The sequence below is a fragment of the Mya arenaria genome, chromosome 11 (assembly GCF_026914265.1).
Source record: "Mya arenaria isolate MELC-2E11 chromosome 11, ASM2691426v1".
Taxonomy (NCBI): Eukaryota; Metazoa; Mollusca; class Bivalvia; order Myida; family Myidae; genus Mya; species Mya arenaria.
The window spans coordinates 59070417-59083292 of NC_069132.1; the positions used below are offsets into that span (position 1 = coordinate 59070417).

General features: G+C 32.5%; 1 protein-coding gene across 1 annotated transcript; it reads left to right on the top strand.

The window, feature by feature from the left end:
* Window positions 1-265: 265 nt before the first annotated feature.
* LOC128209984 (uncharacterized) lies at window positions 266-9784 on the top strand. The gene is made up of 6 exons (XM_052914266.1): window positions 266-990; window positions 3268-3400; window positions 4255-4284; window positions 4698-4717; window positions 8047-8175; window positions 8479-9784. Exons 1-6 carry the CDS (start codon window positions 916-918, stop codon window positions 8509-8511), a joined length of 420 nt encoding a protein of 139 aa, XP_052770226.1. The 5' UTR covers window positions 266-915; the 3' UTR covers window positions 8512-9784.
* The last annotated feature ends 3092 nt before the right edge of the window (window positions 9785-12876 follow it).

Genomic DNA, 12876 nt, shown 5'->3' on the forward strand with positions numbered 1-12876 from the left:
TCGCTAGCTTTTTTGTGGAACTGTACGACGTTTGTTATTTGATAACTCAAATGTAAATTTGTAAAGTAGAACGTGCGTCAGAACATCGTAACAATTTAGTATGACCAATGGAAGAGATTAAATAAAGCCACGTTCTTCATCCTGGTCTGTAGTTTATTTCAAAATATGTAAATACACTTATCTAATAACAAAATCTACATAACTGTTATATTAACTTGATTTTACCTCTCATTTCAGGAAGCGAATATTGCATTAATTTGCGTAAAATATTCAGGCGGTGACGCAATATAATTTAAACCATAATAACTCAGTACAAAGAAGTTCGCAAACAGAATAGAACATAACAGTTATACCTCTTAGTATGGTCAAGGGCGAACCCAGAAGGGCAAAACATAAAAACAAAATGACCGTTTAGTTTCGATTGTGTTCTGGATTCCCATAAGGAACTGATAATTGTGTAGAAAGAAGTACAGAATTAGATATGCCATCTACAACGGTGCAATAAGGAATTATATAAAGTGATAAATTTAGCAGAATAAACACGACTTTGGTTTATCTTATTGTTGTTATGAAAGTGATGCTTGACCTACTTTAACGATAATGTAGTTATGAAACAGGACCATATTTAATGTGCATTTAAGCATAATTATATGACAGTTACTATTGAAAATTGAATGGAAACTATTTATATTTTGTACAACCTTTGTCGCTGCCATAGGATTTCTTCTCGGCAAACCTGCATTGAGTTACAATATATTCAATTAGGTGAGGACACAGAGGTATGTGAAGAAACATTTGTTCAAAATGGCAACCAGAAGAGAACATGGAAGCGGAAGCGGAAGTGATGATTTCTGTCGAAACGTGCGACGATTATCGACTGACATTGAACAAATATCGATTGGATTATAGGAGCAGATGAGATCTGTTAATAATAACATTAACAATCTAACACTGGAGCAGATAACTGAGGCACTTGCCCAATTTATGAAGGTAGGATACCCAGAGTAGGGCCATACTACATTGATTGCGTGTAATCGCGTGGGAAGATTTTCAGCATTCGAAATAAAACAACAAACAAACTAAAAATCGACCACAACATTACATTAACAAAAGTCTAAATGAAGCCAACAAATATAATTTTCTGGAATTTAAATATTAAAAAGGCAATGGCGTGGGTCCAGAAATGTTTAATTGACATGATCATGGTCCATTTCTTAGTTGTATTGACCGTTATATGTACATGGTTTGTTTTGATGATTTACCATGATTGTGATTTTTTAGAACAATTGTTGAACGGAAAGAATGCAAAAAAAAATTTTTCCACCTTGCATGCATTTGTTTTCTTCCGTGTTGGTTGGTTTGAAATATGAATCTGATAATAAACACTAAATTAGTATGACCTTACTTTTTACTTGAAATGCAATATGAGATTAAGAAAGAAGTGTAAATGTATATGGTTTATTTTAATGATTCACCGTGTGATATCAATATATAAATATTGCATGGCTTCCTGTGTGACAGTACATATTGTCAACATGAGGGAAATACTTAATCAATTTATTCTGTAATTATTGTTTGTTTTAATTAGTTGTCATTTTGCTGCAAATGTCGTTAGGAAATAATGCAAACAACGGAAGTTACCAGATTTACAACACATTTTGATAAGCGCTTATCACCTCAGACTTGGGAAACCAAAAAAATCCTATTTTTAGACGCGCGTGCTATTTGACAGTATCATGTCAACCGGTCAAAACGGTACTGTCAGTGTGTGACAGTACGAAATTGCCCATGACGGGTATATAAGAAATCAACATGGGCAGGTCACGTGAGGTATAATAATATAATGTTATTAATTAGGTGATTTCATATTGGCCTAGTTATTTGTCTGAGGTTAGCTGTATTTGCCTGAGCCCGAAAGGGCGAAGGCAAATACAGCTGACCGAGGACATATAACTGGGCCAATATGAAATCACCTAATTAATATGTATTTTATTAATTAACTATAACCATTTTGGTTAAAAACATTCTTATAACTAACCTTTATTGTCGTATTTATCCCTTATTCATTCATGGTGTCTGCTTTTCTAGACTTGACTTTGCTGATTTTGGCATGCATCCTTAGAGTGACATTGCACATACTTATGAATAAAGCACTGTACATTGTAAAGAAGCATGTCTTTTCGTCTTAAATTCGTAAATCATTTGCCAAAACGTCAAATGTTTCCCCTTCGTCGTCCATTTTGTAAAATCCACAAACGGGTTAAAACAACTGTAATATCAAACAGTACAAGGTGGTTCAATCCTTCGATAGGTTCAAGTATTCCAAATAGGTTTATACGAAGCACAAATTTTTCAAAACAGTCGGAAAACGAAAAACAAAATGACTACCTTTAAAACTAATTTCCGGCATATTTCTAATATTAGGCGAGTTTCGACAGCCAATGAAAATGACCCATTTCTCAAATCCTATATTAGGCGAGTTTTTTAGCCAATCAAGACGGAGGAAACTTATATTAGACGAGATTTGTTGATATTGGCCGAGTTTGGTCGATATTGAGCGAGTTCTGCATATATTGTCTTCAATTGTCTGGTATTGGTACCGCTATTGTCTCTGTATCTCGCCAAATACGTAATAGTTGATTAATACTGACACTTATTAAACGAAATTCATGTAAAACAAATATATTGCACTTTGTGTGTTGTTTGTTTTTGTTCCTGCCGGGTTGGGTGATTTCGATGTGGTACAAGTAGTACATGTATTGATAATGATAGTAATAAAAGTAGTAGTATGAGTTGAAGTATTTGTATTAGCAGGAGCAGTAGCAGTAGCAGCAGTAGCCGCTGCAGAAATAGAATCAGCAGAAGTAGAAGTAGCAGTAGCAGTACCAGTAGCAGTGGTAGCAGTAGCAGTAATAGCAGAAGTAGTAAAAATATAAGTAGTAGTAGTAGTAGTAGCAGTAGTAGTAGTAGTAGTAGTAGTAGTAGTAGTAGTAGTAGTAGTAGTAGTAGTAGTAGTAGTAGTAGTAGTAGTAGTAGTTTGTATTGTTAACAAAAGTTCAAATGTAATATAAATTAGTAATATTATGTATTCCAAGGCTTTAAAACATGACACTCGTAGTATTATTTGTAATACAATTATTGGTGCATACGTTCGTTAAAAAATATCCAAAAATACCAGATCATATATCTGCGCGTTCCTTTTCCTCAATGCCTTTCATATGACATCAAATCAACACCAAATGCAGACTGTAAAATGCTATTTTCTAGGATACCAATGCCTTGGAAGAGTTAAAACAGATCACGGAGAGAAAGATAAGTGAGCTGAAAGACCTGAGGTTGAAGCTTCTGGAGCATGCCAAAAACAGTAATGATAATATGAGACAAGTTCAAGGACGTGCAGGTAAACATCTTCATATTAAAGGGACTAGACACCAGATGATACAATTGCAAGAAAATAAGAAAACTCGTACATGAAATTGATATCGTTGTGTACAACACATTGAATATTACTGACTGATGCACCGTCTCGCTTGCGACACAATGCATCTCACTCTGTTTTTTTTTGTGTTTTTTTTTTCCAGTTCGAAATTTACTAGGGTTGTCTACAGCGCAAAAAAATCAAAAGTCCAAAAATAGCTTCGGTATATTTATTTTTACTCATAAGCAGATGAGAAGCCATCATAAGTGTTGCGTTTATTCTTTTAGTCATGCTACATAATGGTGTCTAGTCCCTTTAAACTCATGTAAACAAAGATGGTAAGGGCGCTATATCTGTATGTATTTTTATACCAGAAATGACGTCGCTATCCTTAAGTTATTACACTATATCTTTCATGATTCCGGTGAAATAAATAGTTGTATCATTGAAATAAGAACAGCGAATATCTAAACTTTATATTTTTATCTGATCAATAAATCAAAATACTCCACCACGAATGTTAAGCCTGTCAGATGTCAATTTCGAAGAATTGTCTTCATCTGGGAATTGACCCGTCTTCAAGCGAATCAAACAGATCTGAGTGGTATTTAATATCGTACAATCATACATAATTACTTCATTCATTATATTGGTTAGATAAGATTACCAAATAATCCGGTTAGCTACATCTTTCATAGGCCAATTTAAGCCTTATATTAAATTCCAACCCTGATTGATCACCAATGTAAAATACCCATGCATCTAAGTACTGTTGGATTTTATCGTTTTACTGCATTTACTATTGTTGTATGATTATATTACCTTGTCTATTTCAGGCACGCGGGACAGCGGTTATGCCTCAACAGGTAAATCGAATTTCAATATTAAGGGATGCCTTATAAGATTTTGATAATGTAGTTCTCTATTTTCTTTATTTTTTTTGAATCAGTTAATATGACAAAGCGTGTCGTGAAAAAAGAATTGCAAGGTTGACTTTGATGATTACACATAGTCTTTTATTTAGTATATATGCAATGTGTTGTTTGTTAAGTGTAGTGCTGTTGTTCCATGTTTCTTGTTTGTGAGTTTGTGTCTGTGATTTATGTTTTTGGCTTATGAGCTTGTTTCTGTAGTTTTTATATAAATATTGCTCCTCAGTTTGGAAACATTTATACACGGGCCGATACAGGATATGTCGTTAGAACACTTTTGGATCGCAGAAATACAGTCATTTGTTAAACATAAACATAACACTGTTTTTTGTGTTGTTCTATTTCAGATTCTCAGCTTGTGAATAGGGTAAGTTATCCTCGCAAAACAGACATTCGTTTCCCTATCATATCGGAAGTTCTTCTTCGCGATATTGGCTGACATTACTACGCGCAAGGTTACTAAAAATGTTTCAAAGAAGGATGCATGTGGTTTAATGTAGACATACTTGAGTGCACTGTCAAACTTTAAATATGTGGTTAGAAAACGGAAAAGGTTTATCAGGATTTTTTTTTACTTTGACTTTAAATTACTGGGCGTAATGATATTGACAATAGGTATGTATTCAGTTAATTACACAAAAGTAGTCCGTTTTAATTTTTTTATGTCACTTGTCGATGCAATTGTCATTCGTGTAGTCCATTTAATCTTCATACATGTGCGATGTTTTGTAGAACTGTACGCGACCTTCTTGGAGAAATGAATACATAGAAAAACATTTACATCGTTTTAGATATGAAAGGAACAATTGCATTCACTTGAAATAGAAAACTCACTTTCTGGTACCTGATTGTGGTAACCATTACATGCTTTTTGTTATTGCCATCTGACTTTTTTCAGACAATCAAATTCCGTTAAAACCAGGTAAAAGACAAAAGTGAACAATGACACTTTTTAGACCATATCAGACTTTGTAACTAGTAAAATGTGACCAATACCTCTCGATTTGACAACATCAGGTCTAGTTACTAGTAAACAGTGACCATTACCTCTCTTTCACACCACATCAGGCTCTGTTATTATTACACAGTGACCACAACCTTTGATTCACACCACATTAGGTTTAATTAGTAAACAGTGACCCCTCTTTCAGACCACATCAGGGTATGTTACTATTGAACAGTGACCAAATACCTCTCTTTCAGACCACAGCAGGCCCTGTTACCAGTATACAGTTACCAATACCTCTCTTTCAGACCACATCAGGCACTGTTACCAGTATACAGTGACCAATACTTCCCTTTTAGACCACATCATGCCCTGTTCCTAGTACACAGTGACCAATACTTCCCTTTAAGACCACATCATGCCCTGTTCCTAGTACACAGTAACCAATACTTCCATTTTAGATCACATCATGCCCTGTTCCTAGTATACACAGTGACCAATACTTCCCTTTTAGACCACATCATGCCCTGTTACTAGTACACAGTGACCAATTATTCGTTTTTAGACCACATCATGTCCTGTTCCTAGTACACAGTGACCAATACTTCCCTTTAAGACCACATCATGTCCTGTTACTAGTACACACAGTGACCAATACTTCCCTTTTAGACCACATCATGCCCTGTTACTAGTACACAGTGACCAATTATTCGTTTTTAGACCACATCATGTCCTGTTCCTAGTACACAGTGACCAATACTTCCCCTTTAGACCACATCATGTCCTGTTACTAGTACACAGTGACCAATACTTCCCTTTTAGACCACATCATGCCCTGTTACTAGTACAAAGTGACCAATACTTCCCTTTTAGACCACATCATGTCCTGTTACTAGCACACAGTGACCAATTCTTCCCTTTTAGACCACATCATGCCCTGTTACTAGTACACAGTGACCAATACTTCCCTTTTAGACCACATCATGTCCTGTTACTAGTACACAGTGACCAATACTTTCCTTTAAGACCACATCATACCCTATTACTAGTACACAGTGACCAATACTTCCCTTTTAGACCACATCATGCCCTGTTACTAGTACACAGTGACCAATACTTCCCTTTTAGACCACATCATGCCCTGTTACTAGTACACAGTGACCAATACTTCCTTTTAGACCACCTCATGCCCTGTTATTAGTACATAGATTTCAGATCATACCAGGCCATGTTTCTAGTAAACAGTGACCAAAGTTTCCCTTTCAGACCACATCAGGCTCTGTAACTAGTATTATAAGAAGCTTAATATGGGCTGCCATTGTTTATTAGAAACAGGGACTGGTAGAATGGGAACGAGAGGTAGATGGATTAATATTTGGGCTAACTTTTATTAAACCACAAACAAAAACATTTTCGTCTAAATGCTTTAATGGAATTAGTTGGGGTTTATTTGCATTGCGTTTTTTGTAATGGAACCATATTTCAAAATACATATTAGGAATGTGGATATATTCAATATCTTATTAGGTTATAACATGATGTCTTGAGACCTTTCACAACGAATGTGTTAATTTATGTAAATTATGGCCTAAATGGTAGATCACAAAACATTACATTCAAATATGATATTGCATATCGCTAAATATACGAGTACTTTCAACAACTTTTCTGACTTGTGACACCTGTCAAGGTATCCAATTCTAACTTATTTTAAGTCTATATGTCTCATATTTATTTAGACAATATGTTTAGCATTATTCATGTTAGGCCAAAATAAATGGTTTGGTTAGAGTTACACCCTTTTAAAAAACAGGAAGGGTATGGTAGGCTTTTTATCTATTACATATTTTTCATTATGCTTTATACAAGAACGCTATTTTCATCTTTTTAGAATTGTGTTTAAGAAATCTTCTGAAAACTGCTTTGAAAGTTTTAAACTTCAAATAAAAACACATATTTTATTAATCAACTGACTATTTAAACGGTTGGATATGCGCATTTTTTAGTAGGTAGTACCCCGAACCAAATGTATTTTAGGCCTTACTGCACGACTATTATTTTCATACACCGATGTTCCGCAACTTACATAGTAAATTAATATAAACTGTATAGTCTTTTTGCTATAACCACATTTTTAGTTTCAACCATATTTTTCAGCAGTAAACACATTTTAGTTGCAACCACATTTTTATTGCAATAAACGTTTGACCAATTGCAAACCTCGTTTTTGTAATATCAGGGGTATTCCGAAGGCTTTGGTTGGTCATCAGAATATTGTTACAACTAAAACTCGTGGTTGCAACTAAAATTGTAGTTTTAATTTAAAAAATGGCTACAACTAAAACATGTGATTACATCTTAAAAGCTGCCTACAACTATAAAACGTGGTTGCAACTTAACATGTGTTTACTGCTTAGATTGTGGTTGCAATTAAAACAATGTGGTTGCACCTCAAACAAATACATCCGTTTATTTATGAAAGTATCAAACTGCTTGTAAGTGTAATTTGGTGGAAAATCTTATTGATCATTAGACAGTCGTTTTTGAAAAAGATAGCTACAGAATGACATAAACCATTTTTCATGTACAAAAGAAGATTTGCGGTACAGTGAAAATAACTTCCTTTAACAGTGTAAGGAAGAAAACTAATTTAAAAAAGTTAAGAGCATTTTATAGTATCAATTCTTCAAAAAATATTGACAGGGGAAAATGAAATCAATTACGAAACAATATATTACTCAACTTTTCAGTCCGCGGGCGAGACGTCAAATTTGGTAACCCAACTGTCCGACGCTCACCCGGAGTTGGCTAGCGTCTCCAGTATGTCAGGGCCCCATGCGCTAGCAACAAATACGTCAAGGGTATCTTTACGAGAAAGTGTAAGTGACACCATCCGAGTTCAACACTAATTATATTGCCAATACAATGGAACCTACTGAAAATCGTTACATATATTTGGAAGGTCAACATGCACTAGTGATGAACGCTTCCCCGAGTTTGTAATGATACATCAGGCATATATTCAAATTGTATTCCCATCACTAATTATGTTATTGACATCCAGCTTAAGCAACTGTGGAATTCGTGCCAACCGAGTTCGAATACTTTGCCGCATTATTTTGTATTGTATTATTGATTTTATTTCCTTTATCATAATTCACATACATTTCAATTTGTTACAGGAGCATGAAGAAAGGTCAGAGGCAGAATGTTGAAATAAAATTTTGTTTATAAGGCAGTGACAATTAAAAAAAAAAGTGATGTCATCATTGAACTGCAGAGAAATAACACTCGTTCCATTTGACAAACTGAATATACAGGCATGAACTATTAAGATGTTGTATAGTCAGTGAACTTCGGTGAAATAACAATTGTGCCATTTGACATACTGATTATGCAAACATAAAATATTCAGTTGTGTAATTTAAACAATATTTTACAGATCATTTGACATATTGATTATACAAACATGAAATATTCAGCTGTATAATATGAACATATTCCTAAAGGACATTTGACATATTGATTATACAAACATGAACTATTCAGCTGTGTAATATGAACATATTCCTAACGGACATTTGACATATTGATTATACAAACATGAACTATTCAGCGGTATAATATGAACATATCTCTAAAGGACATTTGACATATTGATTATAGAAACATAAACTATTTAGCTGTGTAGTATGAAAATATTCCTAAAAGACATTTGACATATTAATTATACAAACATGAACTTTTCAGCTGTGTAGTATGAACATATTCCTAAAGGACATTTGACATACTGATTATACAAACATGAAATATTCAGCTGTGTAATATGAACATATTCCTAATGGACATTTGACATATTGATTATACAAACATGAAATATTCAGCTGTGTAATATGAACATATTCCTAAAGGGCATTTGACATACTGATAAAACAAACATGAAATATGTGTAATATGAACATATTCCTAATGGACATTTGACATATTGATTATACAAACATGAAATATTCAGCTGTGTAATATGAACATATTCCTAAAGGGCATTTGACATACTGATAAAACAAACATGAAATATTCAGCTGTGTAATATGAACATATTCCTAATGGACATTTGACATATTGATTATACAAACATGAAATATTCAGCTGTGTAATATGAACATATTCCTAAAGGGCATTTGACATACTGATAAAACAAACATGAAATATGTGTAATATGAACATATTCCTAATGGACATTTGACATATTGATTATACAAACATGAAATATTCAGCTGTGTAATATGAACATATTCCTAAAGGGCATTTGACATACTGATAAAACAAACATGAAATATTCAGCTGTGTAATATGAACATATTCCTAAAGGGCATTTGACATACTGATAAAACAAACATGAAATATGTGTAATATGAACATATTCCTAATGGACATTTGACATATTGATTATACAAACATGAAATATTCAGCTGTGTAATATGAACATATTCCTAAAGGGCATTTGACATACTGATAAAACAAACATGAAATATTCAGCTGTGTAATATGAACATATTCCTAAAGGGCATTTGACATACTGATAAAACAAACATGAAATATTCAGCTGTGTAATATGAACATATTCCTAATGGACATTTGCCATATTGATTATATAAACATGAAATATTCAGCTGTGTAATATGAACATATTCCTAAAGGGCATTTGACATACTGATAAAACAAACATGAAATATTCAGCTGTGTAATATGAACATATTCCTAAAGGGCAATCGACATACTGATAAAACAAACATGAAATATTCAGCTGTGTAATATGAACATATTCCTAAAGGACATTTGACATATTGATTATACAAACATGAAATATTCAGCTGTGTAATATGAACATATTCCTAAAGGACATTTGACATATTGATTATACAAACATGAAATATTCAGCTGTGTAATATGAACATTTTCCTTAAGGACATTTGACATATTGATTATACAAACATGAAATATTCAGCTGTGTAATATGAACATATTCCTAAAGGATATTTGACATATTGATTATACAAACATGAAATATTCAGCTGTGTAATATGAACATTTTCCTAAAGGACATTTGACATATTGATTATACAAACATGAAATATTCAGCTGTGTAATATGAACATATTCCTAAAGGACATTTGATATATTGATTATACAAACATGAAATATTCAGCTGTGTAATATGAATATATTCTTAAAAGACATTTGACATATTAATTATACAACATGAAATATTCAGCTGTGTAATATGAATATATTCTAAAAGGACATTTGACATATCTATTATACAAACAAGAACTGTTCAGCTGTGTAGTATTTATATATTCTTACAGGTGTGAAATATTAGTTATACAAACTTGAACTTTTCAGCTGTATAATATGAACATATCCTTAAAGGCCATTTGACATATCGATTATACAAACATGAACTATTCAGCTGTGCAATATGAACATATCCTTAAAGGCCATTTGACATATCGAGTATACAAACATGAACTATTCAGTGGTATAATGTGAACATATCTCTAAAGGACATTTGACATATTGATTATACAAACATAAACTATTTAGATGTGTAGTATGAACATATTCCTAAAAGACATTTGACATATTGATTATACAAACATGAACTTTTCAGCTGTGTAATATGAACATATTCCGAAAGGACATTTGACATACTGATTATACAAACATGAAATATTCAGCTGTGTAATATGAACATATTCCTAAAGGACATTTGACATATTGATTATACAAACATGAAATATTCAGCTGTGTAATATGAACATATTCCTAAAGGACATTTGACATATTGATTATACAAACATGAACTATTCAGCTTTGAATATGAACATATTCCTAAAGGACATTTGATATATTGATTATACAAACATGAAATATTCAGCTGTGTAATATGAATATATTCTTAAAAGACATTTGACATATTAATTATACAACATGAAATATTCAACTGTATAATATGAATATATTCTTAAAGGACATTTGACATATCTATTATACAAACAAGAACTGTTCAGCTGTGTAGTATTTTTATATTCTTACAGGCGTGACATATTAGTTATACAAACTTGAACTTTCCAGCTGTATAATATGAACATATCCTTAAAGGCCATTTGACATATCGATTATACAAACATGAAATATTCAGCTGTGTAATATGAATATATTCTTAATGGCCATTTGATATATCGATTATACAAACATGAAATATTCAGCTGTGTAATATGAACATATTCTTAAAGGACATTTGACATATCTATTATACAAACAAGAACTATTCAGCTGTGTAGTATTTATATATTCTTACAGGCAACTTGACATTTTGGTTATACAAACATGAACTATTCAGCTGTATAATATGAATATATTCTTACAGGCCATTTGACAAACAGATTATACATGCATGAACTATTTAGCTGTGAAGTATGAATTGATTCTTATAGGTCTAGTTTAACAATTCTGTAAGTAAACACTCTTCCCATCATTATCGGGGTGTAGCACTAGGTTGTTTATAAGTCCTTATCTTTTTTGCCCTCTGTGAGTTTTTCATCAAGAATTATATTTAAGATTAGTCAATATATTACCCGTAGTTTCGAACCAAGCCATAAAACGCATTAACCAATAAACAATACACAGGAAATTTAAACCCTGCTTTGGCATTAGGGCCATAACAAATGCTGGTCAGCAGGCAATTAACATGCCAGATATTTCTTAAACTAGGCCTTTAAGTGGTATTACAGAGATATATCGGAATGCATAAACCTCTAAAGTCAGTTTCACACTTATTTAATTTCAGATATCTCGCTGGTCATACGATCTAAAACACTTATACTGTTCATTTAATATGACTCTGAAAATATTAGGGATTCGATTTAAATTATGAAATGACTAAAGAAGGTTTATAAATACCTCCCTTGTACTTAGATTGTCAGCATATATCCGGTATATGCAGCTTTAATACGTTGGACAGAAGTCAGTGTTGTACTGTCTATACATTTAACATGCATATTTCCTACATAGGATTGCTTTAGTCTCTTCCACCCAGAGCGTTTATTACTATTGTGTACATCTTTTATTTAAGTCCAACACTAGAATATCATAATACTTTTAAAAAAAAATACTTATTCAAATAATGTTGATTATGAGAAACCACATAATTTGTAATATAAATAAATATGCAGAACGTCTTTAATGATAATAATTGTGAGCAACTGGTTTCTCTAATAGTTATAATTAACTTTTTTTCAAATCATATTATGCTGTTTTAAGTTTATATTTATACAAATTTAGCAATTTTTTAACACTTGGTTCTATTTTTATTAAAAACATACATCTGTACATATAACAAAGTAAAAACAAGATGTGTTGTGAGTTTATCATTTCTTCCAATTATAAGTGCTTTCGTGTATACTATTCTACAACGAATTTAATGCCTAGATGTATTAACATAATCATACACATTTCTTGTTCTCTATAATTTCGGCTTGACAAACAAATAATAAAATGCATAGTTCAGTGTATTAATG

Bases quoted from the DNA above. Each gene is read 5' to 3' on its own strand.
- LOC128209984 (XM_052914266.1), top strand. From the start codon at position 916: ATGAGATCTGTTAATAATAACATTAACAATCTAACACTGGAGCAGATA. The intron at 991-3,267 runs GTAGGATACCCA...GCTATTTTCTAG, and splicing joins CACTTGCCCAATTTATGAAG to GATACCAATGCCTTGGAAGA. The intron at 4,285-4,697 runs GTAAATCGAATT...GTTCTATTTCAG, and splicing joins CAGCGGTTATGCCTCAACAG to ATTCTCAGCTTGTGAATAGG.